The 23595-nt window shown below is 40.5% G+C and overlaps 2 protein-coding genes across 2 annotated transcripts in view; both read right to left on the bottom strand.

Annotated features, from left to right (window-relative positions):
• Positions 1-23595, bottom strand: part of LOC127934894 (uncharacterized) — a 276354-nt gene that overhangs the window by 50843 nt on the left and 201916 nt on the right. The gene's annotated exons all lie outside the window — the stretch shown is intronic.
• Positions 19313-23508, bottom strand: LOC127934898 (uncharacterized). The gene is made up of 5 exons (XM_052532452.1): positions 22921-23508; positions 22400-22759; positions 20623-20739; positions 20489-20541; positions 19313-19719 (listed from the first exon to the last, which is right to left on the bottom strand). The coding sequence occupies exons 1-5, from the start codon at positions 22949-22951 to the stop codon at positions 19606-19608; spliced, it is 675 nt and encodes a 224-aa protein (XP_052388412.1). The 5' UTR covers positions 22952-23508; the 3' UTR covers positions 19313-19605.

The raw sequence follows: 23595 nt of genomic DNA, 5'->3' as shown, positions 1-23595 counted from the left end.
TTTACATCGATCACACAAATCGTCCACATTTTGTGTAGTAGGCACGATGGAGAACTTTAAGTTGTATAAGGCTGAGGCGTGCTCAAGAGGTTGATCCATATACTCTATTAAGAGCCTCATCCCAAATTGAGTCAGGTATTTCACTTCCTATATCCTTTAACCACTTACCTCTTATTCTGTCAATTAAAAAATAATTTGAGGACATAATCGTCCTATATATTGCTGCAATTTGAACTTTAAGAGAAGTAGGAGTGTAATGATCCAGAACTCGACATGGGATCCATAATGCAGGCTTTATTGTAAAGACTCGTGGTCGTATAGGCAATGGTCAGAACCAGCAATATCAACAGCGTGGGAAGAACAGAGAATCAAAATCCAGTAACAAGCAAGGGGTCGGTATGTAGGCAGCAAAGGTACGTAAGAGATATCAGACAGGATCGGTAACAGGAAATCAAACACGGGTAATAACGCTCAGAAATGACAGATACAGCAAATCAAGACTTCGCGTTTGAACTTTGGTGGAAGTCCAGTTTATATACCCAGTCTTGATGATATGCACCTGTGCCGGTGATCAGAGTCCAAGGACGGGGCTTATGGGAAATGTAGTGTCAATCAATCAATCAATCACCTTTATTTATATAGTGCTTTAAACAAAATACATTGCGCCAAAGCACTGAACAACATTCATTTGGAAAACAGTGTCTCAATAATGCAAAATGATAGTTAAAGGCAGTTCATCATTGAATTCAGTTATGTCATCTCTGTTCAGTTGAAATAGTGTCTGTTTTTATTTGCAATCAAGTCAATGATATCGCTGTAGATGAAGTGACCCCAACTAAGCAAGCCAGAGGCGACAGCGGCAAGGAACCGAAACTCCATCGGTGACAGAATGGAGAAAAAAACCTTGGGAGAAACCAGGCTCAGTTGGGGGGCCAGTTCTCCTCTGACCAGACGAAACCAGTAGTTCAATTCCAGGCTGCAGCAAAGTCAGATTGTGCAGAAGAATCATCTGTTTCCTGTGGTCTTGTCCTGGTGCTCCTCTGAGACAAGGTCTTTACAGGGGATCTGTATCTGGGGCTCTAGTTGTCCTGGTCTCCGCTGTCTTTCAGGGCAGTAGAGGTCCTTTCTAGGACAATTCTCCGAACAATGTTAGGTAGGTTATTCCAGAGTTTAGGCGCCAAATAGGAAAAGGATCTGCCGCCCGCAGTTGATTTTGATATTCTAGGTATTATCAAATTGCCTGAGTTTTGAGAACGTAGCGGACGTAGAGGAGTATAATGTAAAAGGAGCTCATTCAAATACTGAGGTGCTAAACCATTCAGGGCTTTATAAGTAATAAGCAATATTTTAAAATCTATACGATGTTTGATAGGGAGCCAGTGCAGTGTTGACAGGACCGGGCTAATATGGTCATACTTCCTGGTTCTAGTAAGAACTCTTGCTGCTGCATTTTGGACTAGCTATAGTTTGTTTACCAAGCGTGCAGAACAACCACCCAATAAAGCATTACAATAGTCTAACCTTGAAGTCATAAATGCATGGATTAACATTTCTGCATTTGACATTGAGAGCATAGGCCGTAATTTAGATATATTTTTGAGATGGAAAAATGCAGTTTTACAAATGCTAGAAACGTGGCTTTCTAAGGAAAGATTGCGATCAAGTAGCACACCTAGGTTCCTAACTGATGACGAAGAATTGACAGAGCAACCATCAAGTCTTAGACAGTGTTCTAGGTTATTACAAGTAGAGTTTTTAGGCCCTATGATTAACACCTCTGTTTTTTTCTGAATTTAGCAGTAAGAAATTACTCGTCATCCAATTTTTTATATCGACTATGCATTCCATTAGTTTTTCAAATTGGTGTGTTTCACCGGGCTGCGAGGAAATATAGAGCTGCGTATCATCAGCATAACAGTGAAAGCTAACACCATGTTTCCTGATGATATCTCCCAAGGGTAACATATAAAGCGTGAAGAGTAGCGGCCCTAGAACTGAGCCTTGAGGTACTCCATACTGCACTTGTGATCGATATGATACATCTTCATTCACTGCTACGAACTGATGGCGGTCATATAAGTACGATTTAAACCATGCTAATGCACTTCCACTGATGCCAACAAAGTGTTCAAGTCTATGCAAAAGAATGTTGTGGTCAATTGTGTCAAACGCAGCACTAAGATCCATTAAAACTAATAGAGAGATACACCCACGATCAGATGATAAGAGCAGATCATTTGTAACTCTAAGGAGAGCAGTTTCAGTACTATGATACGGTCTAAATCCTGACTGGAAATCCTCACATATACCATTTTTCTCTAAGAAGGAATATAATTGTGAGGATACCACCTTTTCTAGTATCTTGGACAGAAAAGGGAGATTCGAGATTGGTCTATAATTAACTAGTTCTCTGGGGTCAAGTTGTGGCTTTTTTATGAGAGGCTTAATAACAGCCAGTTTGAAGGTTTTGGGGACATATCCTAATGACAATGAGGAATTAATAATAGTCAGAAGAGGACCTATGACTTCTGGAAGCACCTCTTTTAAGAGCTTAGATGGTATTACGTAATGGTATTATGTACCATTACATAATACCATCACACCTGATGGTATTATGTAAAGACCAAGATGGCGGCGCGAACACATCGCGAGGCTCAGCGTCTCTCCAGTTTTTGCAATTTTGCAGTATTATTCCTGCTCATCTCGGGTCTGTTCGTACTGAACAGCTTTGCTTTAACATCATACACCCGACAGGAGCTTTTGGATATCGGTGAGGACTTTACCAACAGTTTTATCACCAATCTTCGACTCATCCCTGAGATCGCTAGAACAACCGAGGCTTCGCACTCTACCCGGCCGGGCGGAAGTGCTCGCAGGCGGCGTCGAGATCGTAAACAAAGGCGGGGGAAGCGCGGAGGTCTAAGAGCCAAGCTAAAGCTAACACCGCTCCGGCTCTCTTTACCCAGCATTTTCCTCGCTAATGTGCGGTCACTGGTGAACAAAATGGATGAGTTACGACTCCGCATCACCCACAGTAAGAGACTTATGGACTGCAATGTCATGGTTTTCACGGAAACATGGCTACACAGCGACGTACCCAACAATGCTATTGAGCTAGCAGGACGCTACACGCTCCGGGCAGATAGAACGGCAGATGACTCCGGCAAGACAAGAGGTGGTGGATTGTGCATTTATGTCAACAAAGCTTGGTGTACGAACACTGTCATTGTTGGGAGACACTGCTCAGCTAACCTAGAGTTTCTCATGGTTAAATGTAGACCTTTTTATCTGCCACGGGAGTTCACTTCCACCATAATAACCGCAGTCTATATTCCACCGGATGCTAATGCCAAGCTTGCTTTGCACGAACTTCATGCAGCCATTAGTAAACAACAGACTGCTCACCCAGAGGCTGCTTTTATTGTCGCGGGTGATTTTAATCACTGCAAATTAAAAACAGTATTCCCCAAATTTCACCAGCATGTTTCCTGCCACACCAGAGGAGACAAAACTTTGGATCATGTTTATACAAACATCAATGGAGCTTACATCGCGAGCCCCCTCCCCCACCTCAGACAGTCTGATCACCTTTCTTTGTTTCTCACCCCTAAGTATTCACCCCTCATCAACCGTGTGAAGCCATCAGTGAGGACCATCAAAGTGTGGCCAACTGGAGCAGACTCTTTACTTCAAGACAGGTTTCAACACACTGACTGGAGTATGTTTGCTTCACAGGCTGCCTGTGGCTCTCACACGGACATTGATATCTACACCTCCTCTGTACTGGATCACATCAACTCCATTGACAGTGTAACAACAGAAAAACAGATAACAACATACCCTAATCAGAAGCCATGGATGAACAAGGAGGTTCGACTTCTGCTGAAAGACCGCAACGCTGCCTTCAGGTCAGATGACACTCAGGCCTACAGTAAATCCAGGGCTAACCTGAAAAGGGGCATCAAAAAGGCCAAGTACTGCTACAAGCTGAAGGTAGAGGAACACTTTTCCAACTCTGACCCCCGACGCATGTGGCAGGGCATCCAGATCATCAGTGACTACAAGTCAAGCAACTCCGCACCAACAGTCACGGACGTCTCCTTCCTTAACGAGCTAAATGACTTTTATGCTCGCTTCAACAGCGACAGCAAGGAGATGGCCACCAAAATCTCACCCTCAGCAGACCACCAACCCCTTAAACTCACCTCCACAGATGTCCACACTGCACTGAGCCGGATCAACGCACGCAAGGCTGCTGGCCCGGATGGCATTCCTGGACGTGTGCTTAGGGCATGTGCAGAGCAGCTTGCAGGCGTCTTCACAGACATTTTCAACCTGTCCCTCACCCAAGCAACTGTGCCAACATGTTTTAAGTCCACATCCATTGTGCCAGTACCGAAACACTCCTCCCCAACGTGCCTGAATGACTATCGCCCCGTAGCACTCACACCCATCATTATGAAGTGCTTCGAGCGACTGGTCCTAGCACACCTCAAAGACTGCCTCCCACCCACACTGGACCCACACCAATTTGCCTACCGCAGAAATAGGAGCACAGAGGATGCAGTATGTACAGTGCTGCACTCTGCACTCACACACCTGGACAATAACAACACGTATGTTAGGATGTTGTTTGTTGACTTCAGTTCAGCATTTAACACCGTCATTCCCTCCAAGTTGACCACAAAACTTGAAGACCTGGACATCAACACCTCCCTCTGCAACTGGATTATGGACTTTCTGACCAACAGGCCTCAGCATGTTCGGTCAGGTCACACCCACTCCACCACCATCACACTTAACACTGGCGTACCACAGGGCTGTGTGCTGAGCCCATTCCTCTACTCCCTTTACACCCACGACTGCAAGCCTGTGCATGGATCCAACTCCATCATTAAGTTTGCAGATGACACCACGGTGATTGGCCTCATCAGTGACAACGATGAGACTGCCTACAGGGAGGAGGTACAGCACCTGGCCACATGGTGCGCTGACAATAACCTGCTCCTTAACACCAATAAGACAAAGGAGCTCATTGTGGACTTCAGGAAGAAGAATGGAAGCACGCATGACCCCATCCACATTAACGGGCTGGCTGTTGAACGTGTCTCCAGCTTCAAGTTCCTGGGAACCACCATCTCGGAGGAACTGTCCTGGGCCACAAACACCTCCAACCTGGTCAAGAAGGCTCACCAGCGCCTTTTCTTCCTCAGGACACTGAAGAAGAACCAGCTGTCTTCATCCATCCTGGTGAACTTTTACCGGTGTGCGATCGAGAGCATCCTGACCAGTTGCATCACAGTTTGGTATGGGAGCTGCTCAGTGGCTGACCGCAAGGCACTGCAGAGGGTGGTGAAAACTGCCCAGCGCATCACAGGGACACCACTTCCTGCTCTTGAGGACATCCAGAGGAAACGCTGTCTACGTCGAGCTCGCAGCATTCTGAAGGACTCCTCTCACCCTGACCACAGACTGTTTAACCTCCTCCCCTCCGGGAGGCGTTTCAGGAGCCTCCGAACAAGGACCACAAGATTCAGGAACAGCTTTTTCCCTAAAGCTGTCTCCTTGCTGAACTCTGCCCTCTGACACCCCTCAATACCCCCCACACCACACACATAGACTCCTCCCCCTCTTCAACACTGTGACTGATTTATTTATTTATTCACAACAAGCAAAAAACAGTAACTTGTTATTACTTGCACTACTGTCTGTTCATCCAGGAACACTGTACAATCCATTTGCACATTGTAATATTTTTTCTATGCACTTTACTGTCCATTGCAATACTGTAAATTATGTTCATAGTTCTGCCTATAGTGTACATACACTTTTACATAGCCCATCTGTATAGTATGTTCATAGTACACCTATCTGTATATCTTGCTTATAGTATTTAATATCTGTAAATTATGTCCATAATACTTACCTGTATAGTTATTGTACATATTATAGACCTTTATTCTGTACTTACTGCTTATTGCACTTCTGGTTAGATGCTAACTGCATTTCGTTGCCTTGTACCTACATGTGCAGTGACAATAAAGTTGAATCTAATCTAATCTAATCTAATAGGGTCTAACATACATGTTGTAAGTTTAGATGATTTAACAAGTTTATACAATTCTTCCTCTCCTATAGTAGAGAATGAGTGGAACTGTTCCTCAGGGGGTCTATAGTGCACTGTATGATGTGATACTGTAGCTGACGGCTGAATGGTTGCAATTTTATCTCTAATAGTATCGATTTTAGAAGTAAAGTAAAGTTCATAAAGTCATTACTGCTGTGGTGTTGGGAAATGTCAACACTTGTTGAGGCTTTATTTTTCGTTAATTTAGCCACTGTATTGAATAAATACCTGGGGTTATGTTTGTTTTCTTCTAAAAGAGAAGAAAAGTAATCAGATCTAGCAGTTTTTAATGCTTTTCTGTAGGATATGCTACTTTCCCGCCAAGCAATATACGAAATACCTCTAGTTTTGTTTTCCTCCAGCTGCGCTCCATTTTTCGGGCTGCTCTCTTTAGGGTGCGAGTATGCTCATTATACCATGGTGTCAAACTGTTTTCCTTAACCTTTCTTGAGCGTAAAGGAGCAACTGTATTTAAAGTGCTAGAAAAGAGAGAGTCCATAGTTTCTGTTACATCATCAAGTTGTTCTGAGGTTTTGGATATGCTAAGGAATTCGGATACATCAGGAAGATAACTTAAAAAGCAGTCTTTTGTGGTAGAAGTGATGGTTCTTCGATACTTGTAACAAGAAGTAGAATTTAAAATTTTGGCTATATGAAGTTTACACAGAACTAAATAATGATCTGAGATATCATCACTTGGCTGAATAATTTCAACACTATCAACATCAATTCCATGTGACAGTATTAAATCTAGAGTATGATTTCGACAATGAGTAGGTCCTGAAACGTGTTGTCTAACACCAATAGAGTTCAGAATGTCTATAAATGCTGATCCCAATGCATCTTTTTCATTATCGACATGGATATTAAAATCACCAACTATTAAGACTTTATCTGCAGCCAGAACTAACTCAGATGTAAAATCACCAAACTCTTTAATAAAGTCTGTATGGTGCCCTGGTGGCCTGTATACAGTAGCCAGTACAAACATAACAGGGGATTTATCATTAACATTGGTTTCTCTGGATAATGTTATATGAAGCACCATTACTTCAAACGAGTTATACTTGAAGCCTGCCCTCTGAGAAATCCTGAAAACGTTATTATAAATTGAAGCAACTCCTCCCCCTTTGCCTTTTAGACGCGGCTCGTGTTTATAACAATAATCTTGGGGGGTGGACTCATTTAAAATAATGTATTCATCAGGTTTTAGCCAGGTTTCTGTCAAACAAAGCACATCTATATTATGATCAGTTATCATATTATTTACAAAAAGTGTTTTCGTAGAAATGGATCTGATATTCAATAAGCCAATCTTTATCATTTGTTTATCCATATTGCATTTGTTTTTTATTTGTTGAACCTCAATTAAATTGTTAACCTTAACTTGGTTTGGACGTTTTTTGTATTTTCTAGTTCGGGGAACAGACACAGTCTCTATAGTGTGATATCTAGGTGAAAGAGTCTCTATGTGCTGAGAATTAACTGACCTCTGACCTCTAGTGTCGTCAGTGTAAGTGAATGAATGGATGCGTGTGTGTCAGTAATCAGGTGAGGGTGCCCTCTGCTGGCCATCAGAGGGAATCACGGGGTTCGTCTCTGTGACAAGGAGATTGTAGAATTATATCCAATAGTGAAGTAGGTGGCAAGTTAGGAAAAGTTGAGCTCTGAGATTGAATGAAATGTCGGACTTGAAAGTAACGGAATAGGTTGGACTGTGACAGTTGGAATTTCTCTGAGAGGTAACTGGCAAATGTGTTGTTTATATAAAAATCACTACACCTGGCCAAGCCTATTCTCTGCCATTGTGCATACATGTGATCCATTTTACCAGCTGGAAACAAATGGTTATTACAGAGAGGGCTTAGCATAGAAGAGTTGCTGAGTTTTTGCCTTTGTCTAAACTGTGACCATATTTTAAGTGTAGAATGTACAACTGTGCTAGATGAGTATTAAGAGGGAGAGAATGGTAGCTTCATTGTTATTAAAGCAGAAAGCGATGTAGAAATACAAGTATTTGCCTCCGCATTACACCAATCAACCTCAGGGGAATTGTACCAACATATAATTGTTTGAAGATTTGCAGTCCAGTATTAGCCCATAAAATTAGGAAGAGCTAAGCCTCCCTGGGACCTTTGCCTTTCGAGAAGCTCCTTACGAATTCTAGGACCTCCCCCCCCCCCGCCCCCCCCCCCCCACACACACACACAAGAATGATAGTATGGGTTTATTTATGGAACGGAAAAATGTTTTTGGAGAAAAACTGGAAGTGACTGAAAAAAGTATAAGAATCTAGATAATTTATTCATTTTTATACAATTTACTCTGCCTGCTAGAGACAAGTGCAGTGCATCCCATCTCTGAAGATCAGACTTAATATTATTAATGAGTGGCAAACATTTTTTGCATATAAACCAGAGAAAGTACTAGTAATATGAACTCCCAAATATTTAAAACCAAATTGAGAGATGTGAAATGGGAGGGATGCAACTTTAATTTGTAAAGTGAGAGGGTTAATCAGGAAACATTCACTTTTAGAAAGGTTAAGGTTGTATCGTGAAAAGCTGACGAAAATTGATAGTTTCAGCACTATTTTTGGGATGTTTTCTACTGTTTACAAATGTATAACCAAAGGTCATCCGCATGTAAAGAGACCTTGTGTTCTGTCCCCATTCGGTCAATGCCCTGTATAGTCTGCGAGGATTTAAGCATAATGGAAAGTGGTCTATTGCTAATGCAAAAAGAAGAGGGTTTAAAGGCCAACCCTGTCTTGTGCCACTCAGTATTGGAAAAAAATGTTAACGTATTTTGTTTGTTATAACAGATACTTTAGAGTTAGAATACAGTAATTGGACCCAGGATATACATTTTGGGCCGAAACCAAACTTTTCCAATACTGCAAATAGATAGCTCCACTCGACTCTATCAAATGCTTTCTCTGCATCCAGGGATACCACAGCCTCTGAGACCTCCCTGGATGCAGGAGAATACAGAATACCAAGAAGCCTTCTTAAGTTGTCAGATCAGGAAGAGAATGAAAGACTCCTCGTCTCGACGTCCTGAGCACAGTAGCGGAAAACAGGTAAGGAAACAGACATGCAGTACAGTCACAAAGACAACATGAAATCTACTGACAACAAGGGACAGACACAGCAGAGAATATAAGGGAAAATGGGAACAAGCGACAGGTGAGGGCAGTCAGCTCGTGATCTGCACACACCAACGCAGATGTATCAGTGCTGATTGCCCAGGTCATGAGCTGCAGACAATGACAGGAAACAGACAACAGGGAAGCCGATGAAGCACCCTGAACCATGACAGTACCCACCACCTTCTCACCATGATGCCAATGGAATTGGTCTATGAGAGCGCGATCCAGAATGTCATGAGCCGCAATCCAGCATCTCTCCTCCGGACCATAGCCCTCCCAGTTTACCAGGTATTGATAACCTCTACCCTTCAGTCGCACATCAAGGATGTGTAAGCCGGAGGCCACTCGATGAGTCTAGGAAGTGGAGGGACAGAGGTCTGGGGCTGAAGGCGGGAGCGAATGATGGGCTTTATCTTGGAGACATGAAACACTGGGTGGATATTCTTAAATTGTGGGGTTAAATTGAGTCGAACTGACACAGGACTCAGCACCTTAAGCCCTTTTCACACGGCATGTCGGACCCGCAATATTTCCAGAACATTGCCGGGTCACCTTCTGTGTGAAAGCAACCACGTCCCGGAATTGATTACCAAATTGAACCCAGGTCGGGGACCTAGTAACATTGCGGGGTTCGACCGGGGACGAGCGCTGTGTGAACAAAAGCCAGATCTAATTACGTGTTGAAGTGATGGCACGCGTTATCGCGCGACTCTTTTACCAGCTGTTTTGAAGGAAGATCAACATTCGTGACGAAAACATATGTGCAAACTGTAATGAAGCAGAGATCAGTTAGTTCCTCACTTTCCGCGCTGACGCCGAGATCGTCTGCTTGCTTCAGTGAAAGTATAACATGCCTAGCATTGTCAGCTCGTACGTTACACATCACGCGCTGATGTCATGTGTTGTTACGGGATCTTCAAGGGTTGTGTGTGAAAGCACGCACATATACCGGGTCATCACTGGCAGTGTGAAAGTGCCAAATCTAGCGACCAGGGAACAATTGCAGGAACACTTTTCCCCTGTATTTGCCGGAATGGCAGTGTGAAAGGGGCTTTAGAGATGGCAAATAGGGGGGAATAAAATGTGCTGTGTGTGACCAGGGTCTCAAAGCAACAGGCAGCGGCTGGAGTAACCCTGCTGGGGGTCGATTGGAGCCCTTACCCACAGCACAAACAGGAAATGCCGACATGAACTGATGAGCGTCCAGCGCCATGGAAGGCCACCAGAAGCGCTGCTTGATTAAGCTACAGGTAGCTCCTGGGTAGCAAGCTAGTACGGACGAGTGACCCCACTGTAGGTCATTAGTTCGGACCGATTCTGGCACGAACAACAGGCTCTCTGGGCAACTCATGGGAACTGTGACGTTGCGCAGAGCTGTGCGGACTCTGGACTCCACCCCCCAGGTCACCATTGCTGCTACCCAATCGGGGGGCAGAATGTTCACCGTAAGGATGGATCTTGGTTCGGCCTCAAAGATCCACGAAAGTGCATCAGGCTTACCATTTTTGGACCCCGGAATGTAGGAGATGTTAAAATTGAACTGACCAAAGAATAGTGCCCATCGAGCCTGTCGGGAATTCAGTCTTTTAGCGGTACGGCTATATTCTTATAATATAAGTTCTTATGATCGGTCCAAACTAAAAAAGGTCACTTTAACCAGTGATGCCACTCCTCAAGCGCTAACTTAACAGCCAATAACTCCCTATTCCGGATGTAGTAATTCTGTTCCGAGGAGATTAATCAATGAGAAAAAATGCACAAGGATGTACTCTGTCATCCGAAGGTGACCTCTGAGACAAAATTGCCCATGCTCCCACCTCTGACGCATCCGCCTCCACAACGAACTGATGAGACGGATCGGGAGTTACAAGAATGGGAGCCGAAAAAAAGCAACTCTTTAAATAAGAAAATGCAGCCAGAGACTGCGGCACTCAACAGAAACGTGTACGAGTGGAGGTGAGATCCGTAAGAGGAGAGGTGACCTTGCTAAAACTCAGAATGAACTGCCTGTAAAAATTGGCAAACCCAAGAAATCGCTGGACTGCTCTACGACTATCTGGGGTGGGCCAATCAGCAACTGCTTTTACCTTGGCAGGGTCCATTCAGATTCCTTCGGGTGAAAAAATAAATCCCAGGAACGGAACCGACCATGCGTGAAACTCGCACTTCTCCACCTTGGCGAATAAACGATTCTCAAGCAGCCGCTGGAGTACTCGCCTGACGTGTTGGACATGGTCGTGCTCGTTCTGGGAGAAGATCAGGATGTCATCAAGATAAACAAATACAAACCGGTCGACCATGTCTCTAAGCACATCATTGACGAGTGCCTGGAAGACCACCGGGGAGTTAGAAAGTCTAAAGGGCATGACAAAATACTCAAAGTGCCCCGTGGGTGTGTTAAAGGCCATCTTCCATTCGTCCCATCCCTAATCCGAACTAGGTGATAAGCATTGCGAAGGTCCAACCCCCTGCAAGAGCTTGAAGGCCGCCGACATCAACGGCAAAGGATAACGATTCTTGACCGTGATGTCATTCAAGCCCCAATAATCTATACAGGGACGGAGCGATCCATCCTTCTTCCCCACGAAGAAGAACCCCACCCCAGCCGGAGAGGAAGAGGGCCGGATGATGCCAGCTGCCTGAGAATCATTGATGTACTTCTCCATGGCCTCCCTATCTCCCTATCAAATTTTTCTATGGAATCAATTAACTGTTTTAGTTTTGCGTTTCTCTTTGTATTACTGGATACAGAATAAGATATTATTTTACCTCTAATGACAACTTTAAATGTTTCCCATAAAGTCAGTGGTGATACCATTTCTGAATCATTTGTGAGCAAGAAGTTATCTATCGCCACTGATATATGTCTGTGGAAATTTTTATCTGCCAACAGATTAGAGTTTAATCGCCATGTAGGGCGCTGTATGCAATGCTGAATAAAACGTAGGTCAAGAAGAAATGGTGCGTGATCTGATATTATAATTGCTGAATATTGAGTATTTTCCACTAAAGGAAGTATTGTTTTATCTATAAAAAAAAGTCTATTTTTGAATATTAAGAATGGACAGGGGAAAAATAAGAGAATTCTTTCTTTTGCGGGAATAAAAATCTCCATGGATCCAGACAGCCCGTTTGTGCCATGAAAGTAGAGGGAGCTTGGGACATTTTAGACTGGAGCATAGTTTTCGGATTCGAACGATCTAGGATTGGGTTAGTAACACAATTCAGATCCCCGCCAAAAATTAATAGATGTGAGTTTAAGTTGGGTAAAAGTGAAATTAATTTATAAATGAAATTAACATCGTCCCAATTGGGGGTGTAGACACATACCAGGGCGACGGGGGTGTGAAACAAATCACCTGTCACAAAAAGAAAACAACCCTGAGGATCTGAAACACTTTTGGAAGGATAAAACTGTACCTTCTTATCTATTAAAATTGCTGTTCCTCTCGCTTTACTGTTGAAGTGGGAATGAAAGACTTGACCAATCCATGTTTTTTTGAGTCTTACAGTATACGATCTGCCACCTGTAAATGTGTTTCTTGCAAAAATGCTATTTCAGTATAAAAAAATGTACGATGAGCAAAAATACGAGCTCTTTTATTTGGCCCATTCATACCTTTAACGTTCCAACTAGTGAATCGAATGGTAGACGCTCCTGTACTATTTGAATCAAACATTAATCAATTATTAGGTTATGAAAGAATAATGAATAAGACCACATCTCTGATGCATGACAGGCAAGTAAAGAGAGAGAGAGGAAAAGAAAACAACAAAAAAACAAAAACAAAAAACAACCCTTTGCCAGTTACCATCCCAACCCAGAAGAAACTGAACTTTTCCTATATTTGCCTCAAGAACAGAGACAAATAGCAGGCCCCTATGATCAAACCCCCAGTAATCCCTCAACTGACTTAAACTATTCCAACCTCTAGGGAGCAACCCAACCTTTACCCTTACTAACCATTCTCAGTGCATTACAACGATTTTTGTGAAAAAAGGCTTAACTCAATGAAGTATCAGTAAATGTCCCAGGACCATCAGCTTGTTTGAGTTAGATTTAGAACAACAAAATGTTTTCAAAGCCAAAAAAAAAAAAAAAAAATGAAAGTGTTTATAGCCTTTTCCCACCATCTCAAGAGAAAAAATAATAATAATTATCATCCTTCGCTCAAAAGGGAGACGTTGAACGTAGAAAATAATAAAATAAATAATCCAGGAAGTCCTAAACATTGATACGTTGATCGTAGAACTCTTTCGCCTCCTCCGGTGTATTGAATATGATGTGTCGGACTTTGAGACGTGTACATGCCAATGCTGCAGAACGTCTCTCCAGTGTGTCTTTGTCAGTCCAATGCCATGTGACTCTGAAGAAACTGCAGTTTTGTGCTGACCAAATGTCTGCTGTTGCGCAGACCATGTCCACATTAATAAGTTGGAGTTGACAGATTCCTTCATTAAAGTACTCTCTGTCAATGCGCTGCATCAGAGTTTTTTGGCACATTAGCTTCTTCCCGCCACTGATTCCCTCAATCATTATAAGGATGGCTGCTCCACCAATGAAAAGCACTGTACATCATCAACCAGAAAGCTGAACACCGGTTGATTCACATGTTGCTGTGACACGCTAAGCCCTGACTCTATCCTTGCTTTTTTCAAGATGGGTTGTTTAGCTACAGGGGTAGAGGAGCTTGCCAATTCATCTTCCATCACATCAGACTGACTCGATGTTGTGTCTTGAAACAACACATTTCTTGGATGTTTTGTACCCAAAAAAAAAAACAGAGATCATTATTTGTTTTAATATTTAAGAGAAAATGCAATTCTAGATCATTATACTGTTGTAAAAAAAAAAAAAAAAAACAGAATAATGATTAAAAAAAAAATAATACAACTCTGCACACTATTCTTTTTACCACTATTTGTGTGTAAAGGGAAAACATTACACCATATAGGCCTAATGTATTTTTTAACTAACAGAAGCAAGAGTAGATTATAGTTTCATACTGCCAAATCTAAACAGACTTCCCCAGTGTATCCATCATAAAATGCATGGCATTTTCTTATTTTATTTTTAATTTAATGTTACATTCCATCTAAAACATTGTTTACACTCAGTGACCAATTGGGGTGTTTTACTAGATAATAGCTTTATTTTGCAAGACAAAATGGGACAAACTAATTGAGATATTTGTCCACTAGATGGCATGTTAGGTTAAATGTTCTAAGAAAAAGTTTAAATCCTCCAGAAAAATAGGTTATATTTTTCTGAATGAAATTGCAGCTAGCTGTCATCATACAAATCATTTCACAAATCATCAGTCACTTTTCAGTTGAAAATCATGAAGTAGTCTAAGCACTGATTTTACAAATGACACTCAAAATTAAAATGGGTTAACTTAGTGGTAAAATGTATATTTTCTGTCAAAGGATTTGTAGATAGAAGTGTGTCTGGTAAAGGTAGCTCATTTGTTATGGGTATTTTAATTATAGGTCTTGAATATACTATGGGGTCGATGAACACTGGCGCGTTTTGGTGTTTTTCTTTTTTTTCTACGTAGCAGCAACAGTAAATCGAATAACTGCTCTGTCATTTTATTATACAGAAACGAGTAATACATCATTCGAAATGAAAGGGTCTGTTTTTATTTCTGTACTTTACTCACAATAATGACAAAAAATATATTTTTATTTATTTATTTCAAGTAAATAGTGTGACAACAGAAGAATACACAATAATAATAATAATAATAATAATAATAATAATAATAATAATAATAACTTACACTTATGCTTGAAATGGAGTGGGGAGAATTTATTGAACCCTACCCCTGTTTGTCAAAGAATTTATACAAACAAATAGCTGTTTCCTTCTTCAATTATCTCCAAAAAAAAAAAAAAAAAAAAAAAAAAAAAAATTGTAATAGCACAAAACCTTTTGTTTGTAAAGGTGAATGCTTTGATGTTGTTTTAATTCAAGCCCCAAATTATTCCAAAAAGTAACCCCACATACAGAAAAACTCCTCCTGGTGGAACCCACCATTGGGATCACAAAGTTCCCAGATCCTCTGCTGTTTTGAATGTTCACAGGTAATTAATAGAGATATGCTTTAAACATGAACTGCGTTTTATAACATTATATAATTTTACAAGATCCTGCATCTTTAATAACTTTGATTTAAGAAAGAGAGGGTGCTCAAAATAGACGGCCTTGTGTATAATTCGTACAGCTCTTTTCTGTAGAATTTTTTTATTATTATTATTGCCCCATGCCTCTACACAGTAGGTTAGATATGGCTGTATTACAGAACAGTAAAAGGTATGGAGTGCATTATGATCAATGATCCTACATCTGCATCCTACAAGAGAATGTCAAGATGCCAGCCTGTGAAAACACACACAAAACATATAACAGCCAAGTCCTGACCATTAACCTCCAGAAAGAGCAGCTCAAACGTGAAGCCCTCCATCGTGATGGTACTGAAGCAGTGCTGTAAGGAGTTATGGGCCAAACTCACTCCATGCTGAGCCACACTGACTCGAAACGCTTGGTCGCCAATATTGCTGGCATCTATGTAGGTCAAAGTTGCTCAGGCTTTATAACTATAGCACTGTAAAACATGAATGTGTGTGTTATAACTGTGGCCATCCTGCTGACTTTGTGCATACTGGGGAGAGTTTGTGTCAGCTGGAAGAACGGAAGAAGGAGAAAACACAGAAAAGAAAAAGTTGCGCTTGACTTGGTCTCCTCCATGTTTTCCCAAAATGAAAACACAAACAATAAATAACATGATAAATGGATTCGAATTAATGTCTAATAGATCTTTTCCCCCCAGACCTGACAGATATTACATCAGGTCAATTACAAAGGATGTCAAGTGAAGGCAGGGATGGTAATGCTTTGAGATCAGGGTGTTTATGTTTTCAATATGCAGTATTTTAACACCATTATGATGAGATGGTTTCATCAAAGGTCATTATGGCATCACTCGGTTTATTTCATTTCAAACAGTGATCTTGTGTTGTTTATCAGACCTCTGAACGTTGGACAGTCACGGATGCACTGAGTTTCCTTCTTTACCAATCAACAGCCAAAGATGCTTGTAGTTTATGATAAATGAAAATGTTTACTTCAAAACAACAGTTTGACGTTGCTTTAAGAAATAATGTGCATGGTACTATAATAATAATGTAAATATGGCTGGAGTAATCTATATTAGTTGTGCTAATGTGTGTGTGTGTACCTACTTACAGTTTTTGTCTATTGCTTGAACACTATGGACACATGCCTAGACCAAACAAAATTTGAAGCTTTTACTATACCTTAAACACAGTGTAATCATACCTTCACTTCAATTCTGCAACACACTTGCTCCTGAACACTACACACTATTTCATACATAAGACACTCATTCATAAATGAAATCTCATGGGTACCATTGGGAAAACACATCTATCAAAATACAAAACACATCGGTGATTGAAAACACTTAGACACACACCTGAAAACACTTCCTTACAAAACTGATCACCAATCAGCTAACCACAAATATGACTCAGCTGAGACATTTTGAGAACTTTGCAAGCATGAAGGCAGAGAGAGCAAGAGGAAGAAGAAGATTTGAAAGAGTTTTTGAAAAGAGAGAGAAAGAGTTGATATTAGAAGAACATTGGTGGATCATGTGATAAATCATGGCCTGACAATGAGGGAAGCTGGGCAGAGACATCTAAGTCGGTTCACAGTTGCACAGTTGAGTTTCTTGCGATGGAATCAATGAAGGGGACGACAAGGGGTTCAGACGTCTATGATGCCGTGTCAGGATGCATGCAGAGAATGAACCTACCGTGGGCGAAGTTACTGAACGTGACCACTGATGGCTGTCCAAACCTCACCGGGAAGAACACTGGGCTATTGCGTAGGATACAGGACAGGGTGAGAGAGGATGACCCCAACTCAACTCTGATTTTCTTGCACTGCATCATTCATCAGGAGGCCTTGTCTAAGTCTGTGTTAAAGCTTGATCATGTCACCAAAACTGTGGTGAAACTTGTTAATTTCATCAGGGCCCGGGCGCTTAACCACCGCCAGTTTATCCAGTTGTTGGAGGAGAGTGAGGCAGAACACACTGATGTCCCATACCACTCAAACGTCCGCTGGCTGAGCCTGGGCACAGTGCTACGCCGTGTGTGGGACCTGAGAGATCAGATAAAGGTGTTTCTGGAGAATGTCGGGAAGGCTGGTGACTTTCCAGAACTTGAAGATTCTGATTGGATGCTTGACTTTGCATTTGCTGTGGATTTAATGGGCCATTTGAATGACCTCAATCGGAAGCTGCAGGGGAAGGATGTGTTCGTGCACGAACTGTATTCCTACGTGCGAGCATTCAGAGTAAAGCTGACCCTGTTTTCCCGACAAATGACAAACAAGAGCTTTACACATTTCCCAACTCTCGCCACAATGAAGCATGTGCCATCCCGACTCACTGTCAAATACACCACTACACTCGAGGATCTGCACACTGAATTTAACAGGCGTTTCTCTGATTTCGGAAAAATTGAAAAAGAGATGGAGCTGGTGTCCGCCCCCTTTTCCTTTGACAGTGACCAAGCACCTCCGGAAGCTCAGCTTGAGTTGATTGACATGCAGTGCGATCCCACTCTCAAGGAGAAATTCGCCTCGTCATCTTTGGACAGGTTTTATGGTGCATTGAACGAGGGCAAGTTTCCTAACATGCGGAGGCATGCGCAAAGGATGCTCGTTTTATTCGGGTCCACGTATGTATGCGAGCAGACTTTCTCTGTAATTAACTTTAACAAGTCACGCTACAGATCACGACTAACCGACACACACCTGTCGTCCGTGTTGCGCATCTCAATGTCGAACACAACCCCAGATTTCGGAGACTTAGTAAAGAAAGGCGACCGTCTCAATTGTTCGCATTGAGTTACAAAACACCGACAAAAAGCTCTTCATCTCAGTTGCATAGGCCGAAATACATTTTTCTAAAGTAGGCCTAGCCAAAGTTCCATTAAGTAACCCTTGATTGATGATGTTATTTTTACAACATTGTTCAGTTTCATGTTGCCATGTTGTTCTTATGCATGTCCCGTAGATAGTGATGATACAGCTAAATCAAATTTACATTTTGTGAGATGCATAGGCCTATATAGGCCCTTTATATCTTTCAAGCAAACATACGTGTGATGAAGTTGATCTGCACTTAAATTGTGTTCTATTTTATAAAAGATTTTAACAAAATATGTGAAAGAAATTCCAAAAAAAATAATAATCACAACTGAAATCTGAATATGTTTTTCATTCAGTGATGAAGGTCTCCCTCTGATATATAGCCTCAATTAAATTTGATAATTCCAAGCCAGATTGCCTGAAGTCTGTATGTTAATGTAACTTGCACACATACATTTGCAGTTTTGTTAATAGTTTTCTATCTTGAAAAGCTACAGCTGGTATGAATGAAAGTTGAACAATATGCAGGGTAGTGTAGGAAATGAATCCTTGAAAGTAAATCCAGTTATTGTAACCTTGGAGTAGCCTAGGTCAGACAGGCCTAGCAAAAATAAGTATCAGGCCTTGAAATAGGCTATCAAAGTAACTGTAGAGTAGCCTTATACATATTTGCATTGCATTAATTTGTACCATTTAATCATGTAACTATGTTTAATTGCAATTGTCCAAAGTGTGGCCCTCCGTTTACTTTGCCAAAGTAACTGTGGCCCTCAGACTAAAACTGTTGCCCACCCCTGTTCTATAGTATCGAAATCACTGTCTTCGCTTCATTAGTCATTCTACGAAAGCTAGCTTCTGTATAGTCAAATGATAAGGAAACCAGAGAATATAGCAGGAATAATATAACAATGCAATATACACTACCATTCAACACACACACACACACACACACATACACACATACTGTACATATATATATATATGTATATATATATATATATATATATATATATATAGACACACACACACACACACATAGAAATATACTATACAAATTGTTCAAAAGACGTTTATGTTACAAAAGATTTATTTTTACATTAATGCGGTTCTTTTGGAATTTCCATCTACTGTATCAAAGAATCATAAAAATATATATTTTAAATATATTCAAATAGAAAACTTTAACAAAAATGTCACATTATTTACTGTATTGAAATCAAATTCAGCCTTGGTGAGCAAAATAAACTTACTTCAAAAACAATATAAAAAAAGTTTCGTTTTTTTTTTCACAGGCTTTGGTATAGGTGAAGGTATAGTAGACATCTACAGCTGTGTCTGTTTAATATGAAGCTGAATAAATCAGGATGTGTGGTTGGCTATAGTTGCGTAGATCACGTTGACTGGAGCAGGAGCAGGAGCCGTGGTTCTGGGTTGTCTGAGGAAACGCAGACTGGAGTACTGTACTTGTGCTGCCTGGAAAACAACAACATCTCCCTGCATTAATAAATCAAGAGCAGCAAGACCACACAAGACTACACAGACAAACAGCTTCCTTTCTTAGGTATGCCACTTCTACACTTTGGTTGCATCAGTTCTGTAGTTTTGTAATGCAAGTGTTTTATGGGTTTTTTTCTTACACCATTCTGTGAGGTTTCACAATGCAAGCATGAGCTTGACTTCAGCGTCACTGCGAGAGCATTCACACTTTAAGTGTTTGTACAGCGTCACAGCAGCGGCTACGAAGCTACATTTCTTTACAAAAGCTACAATACATTTGTTTTTAGAAGTTGGTCAGTTATAATCTTAAAAGTTTTAAAGTCTAGGAAGACTGTTAACATGGGTTTTCACATGCAAAGGAAAAACAGCTCCGATCATGTACTTTCAGTCGTACTTTGAAATAAAATGTGCTGCTTTTAATGGTTTTTAATACTACACAATACTTTAACCCAATCAGAATAATTAAAAACATGTTTAAATACATATATTTGTACATATTCCACTTCTTGTTAAAACACACTAAAGATGCGTATTCTTTTTGTGTGAATCATTTTTATTTTGTGCATCAAAAGTGAGCTGTCACTTTAACTGATCGTGAGCAGCACATCAGAAATACTCTGTGTGGAAACCATTGCTTCAGTGTTGTCCTGTGAACGCACTCATATGTTAACATATAAAAATACGTGAAAACCTACTTCCTTGATGTTTTGCCATTTTTTTGCCAAAGTATGCTAGTGTAACCTACCCTGACATTTGAGTTTTCTTTCACACAGCTGATGCAGTTGACCCTGGAAGAACCTGAAAGAAACACGAAATAAAGCACAACGTTATGTGGGGGCTTCATGCTGTTTTATAAGTGGGAGCTTCTCTGTTTCTCACCTTGCTTGAAACAAAGCACACACACGCAGAGAATAGTGCAGAAACCACATACAACATAGGCACAGAGCAGATGTGTCCTGCAGCCCACGCTAACTGATGAGCGGTTCGCTTCAGCGTCTGAAACACAACCAAAAGAGTCACCAAACCAACGTGTTTCTTTTCTCTTGTGATCAAAAAAGAACAATTATACATATATAAAACACAAAAGAATGTGTACATTTCAGCTGTAATGTACTATCTATATTTGATTTGACCCTTTATGTAACTAAATTATGCACATTTTAAGTTACACAAGAAAACATTTTTACTGTATTGTGTTACTTTACCAAGAAATGATATTTAAAAATCATTAAATAATAATCATAAGTTAAATTCTTAATATATTATATATAATATAATAAACATAATATGGAAATAAAATGTAATCAGTTATGAATTCCCATTTTGATGTCAATTGTGTATTAGACTAATATAATATAATATAATATAATATAATATAATATAATATAATATAATATAATATAATATAATATAATATAATATAATATAATATAATATTTTCCATTCATTATCACCACTTAATCAAGCCACTGTTCTTAAAAATATGATGTTTTATTTCACATATAGTTTCAAAGTGAAGGCTTATAATGAAGCCTAAAGCACTGGTTTTTCTTCTTGGACAACCAGCCAATCACAGTCTTCCAAAGACGGTGCCATACGTAGCAAAAGGGTCAGCCCCGCCTCCTCACCAAGGATGAAAGTTTTTGCCTTTTCCTTGCTCACAGTTACTCTCAGATTGGGCCTGAATGTCATTAAATCTAAGAATCCTACGAAGAAATTTTTAAGCTAAATTAGGAGAGGATTCTTAGAATCTTTAAGAATTCGGGGCCAGGACCCATATGTATAAAACTTCTTAGAAATACTCTTAAGAATAGTCTTAAGCTTTGACTTAAGTGTCAAAACATTCTTAGTAAAAATTAGGACTTTTCTAAGAGTGGGAGACTTTTATAAAGAAGCTAAAGCAACTTTAGGTGTTGACCAAGGTGTTGATCCGAGTGTTGTGAACTAAGGACTAGTCAGTTAATAAATGGCTCTCCTAGATCATTTTTGCATCCGTCCTGTGTACAGCATATTATTTCTTCTGTGCGCAGCTGAGAGGGAACAAATGGAAAGAACAGGAGTTTCACTGGAACAGATCAGAGTCACTAAGACAAACACTGCAGCCAAACCTCAAGAAACTCTCTAAATGTGTCATCTGTGGTCTCTCAGTTTAATGTCTGAGAACAAAGATTGTTTCCATCAAGAAAGGTTTATTTATTGCATTAATAATCTAATGCAGGGGCGTCAAACTTAATTCCTTGAGCTGCAGGATTTTGTTCTAACCCTGCTCTAACACAAGCACCCTGAACCATGACATAAAGGAGGGAGATCATTTTCCCAACTGGCTCCCAAACCCTGGAATAGTCTTCTTGTCTTCCAGGGCTCTTTTTAAATCAAGATCTCTTCAGCCAAGCATTCGCATAATGACTATCATAGCCTTGTTCGCAGTTAGATCAGATAAAATTCACAAATATGATTCTTGTATGATTCTATTATCTTGAACTGTTAATTTGTGAATTGAACACTTCTGATAACAGATCACTCTAAACTGTAATGTACACACATGCATTTTCTGAAAAGCTACTTTGAAACAATGTGTATTGTGAAAGGCGCTATACAAATACATTTGAATTGAATATAAAATCATGATGTTTTGGCCGATCTGAAGAGCACTAACCTGCAAATGTGAGTCTGATAGCAGTCCCAAAATGCATTGTCTTCGCACTGATGCCAAGAGCGCAGTAGTACAGCCCCAGATCTGACTCTCTGACCCCAATGATGACTAGGCTGATGGAGTCAGGCCCCCTGTTTGCTTCCAGCCCAAAGTGACTTTGATCCTCATTATGGTAAGTAATCAAATCCTTTTTTTGAAGGTTTCCTCTTGCTGCAGATATGAGTAAAGCAATCTTCTCAGAGCTCAGTCGATACCATGCCATCTCAGAGCTGGAGTTAATGTAACAGGGCAGAGTAATATTCTGCTCCAGCTGGACAGTCACATTCACAGTGGCTGCACACATCAAACATTGTGTGCTGATGCCTAGGAAAGACAAGATGCATACAATTCTTCAATTGCAAGTTCTCTATATAATTTCTTGTAACTAGTGTGTGTGTATATATATATATATATATATATATATATATATATATATATGTGTGTGTGTGTGTGTAATAAAGATCTCTTCATGGATGTATACTCACTGACTAAAAGGATTACTTTGAAACTGCTCATGTTCCAGTCTCTTTGTCAGATGCAGATGCAGAGCTCTGAGATGTGGGAGCAGGGGGACTTATTTATATATGCTTTAGTTTACAATCACTTGACAGGTCAGGCTTTCACTTATAAACCTCAGATCTGCAAATTTCCACAGATATCATGCCTGTGTTTACTGAAAGGAAATAATCTGTTTGCTGCTGCATATCTTACAATAAGTTTCATTTTTGAGGAATAAGAGCAGCTTGGTTTACACACTGCATGAGTGTGAAATGTGAGTGTCATGTCAGCATGAGCACATGAACAGTCCTCCAGTGCTATCACAACACAACACGTATCATTTCACACATTTCATCCTACATGTATGTGTGCACATGTGTGTTTCCTGAGAAACGAACTCATCACTTTCATCTTTGATTTGACGCTATACTAGTAACCAGCAACTGGCTAACTGCTACATAAAGTTTCAGTTTCATTTTACATCTCAGCAAGCATTGAAAGGAATGCAAGATTCTGAACCTGAGCATTTCTTGAACTTTTCCTCGAGTTCCTGTGTGTCTTCAGTATGGTTTGACGAGAGTTTATGATCTTTGTCAGTCCAGTGCTATAGTTTGTCCATTGTTGAGTTGGTTAAAATGCATTTTAAGTCACTTGTTTACCTC

Source organism: Carassius gibelio, chromosome A19 (assembly GCF_023724105.1).
Source record: "Carassius gibelio isolate Cgi1373 ecotype wild population from Czech Republic chromosome A19, carGib1.2-hapl.c, whole genome shotgun sequence".
Classification (NCBI taxonomy): domain Eukaryota; kingdom Metazoa; phylum Chordata; class Actinopteri; order Cypriniformes; family Cyprinidae; genus Carassius; species Carassius gibelio.
The sequence above is the reverse complement of the archived record's forward strand: the minus strand, read 5'-3'. Positions and strand labels throughout refer to the sequence as shown.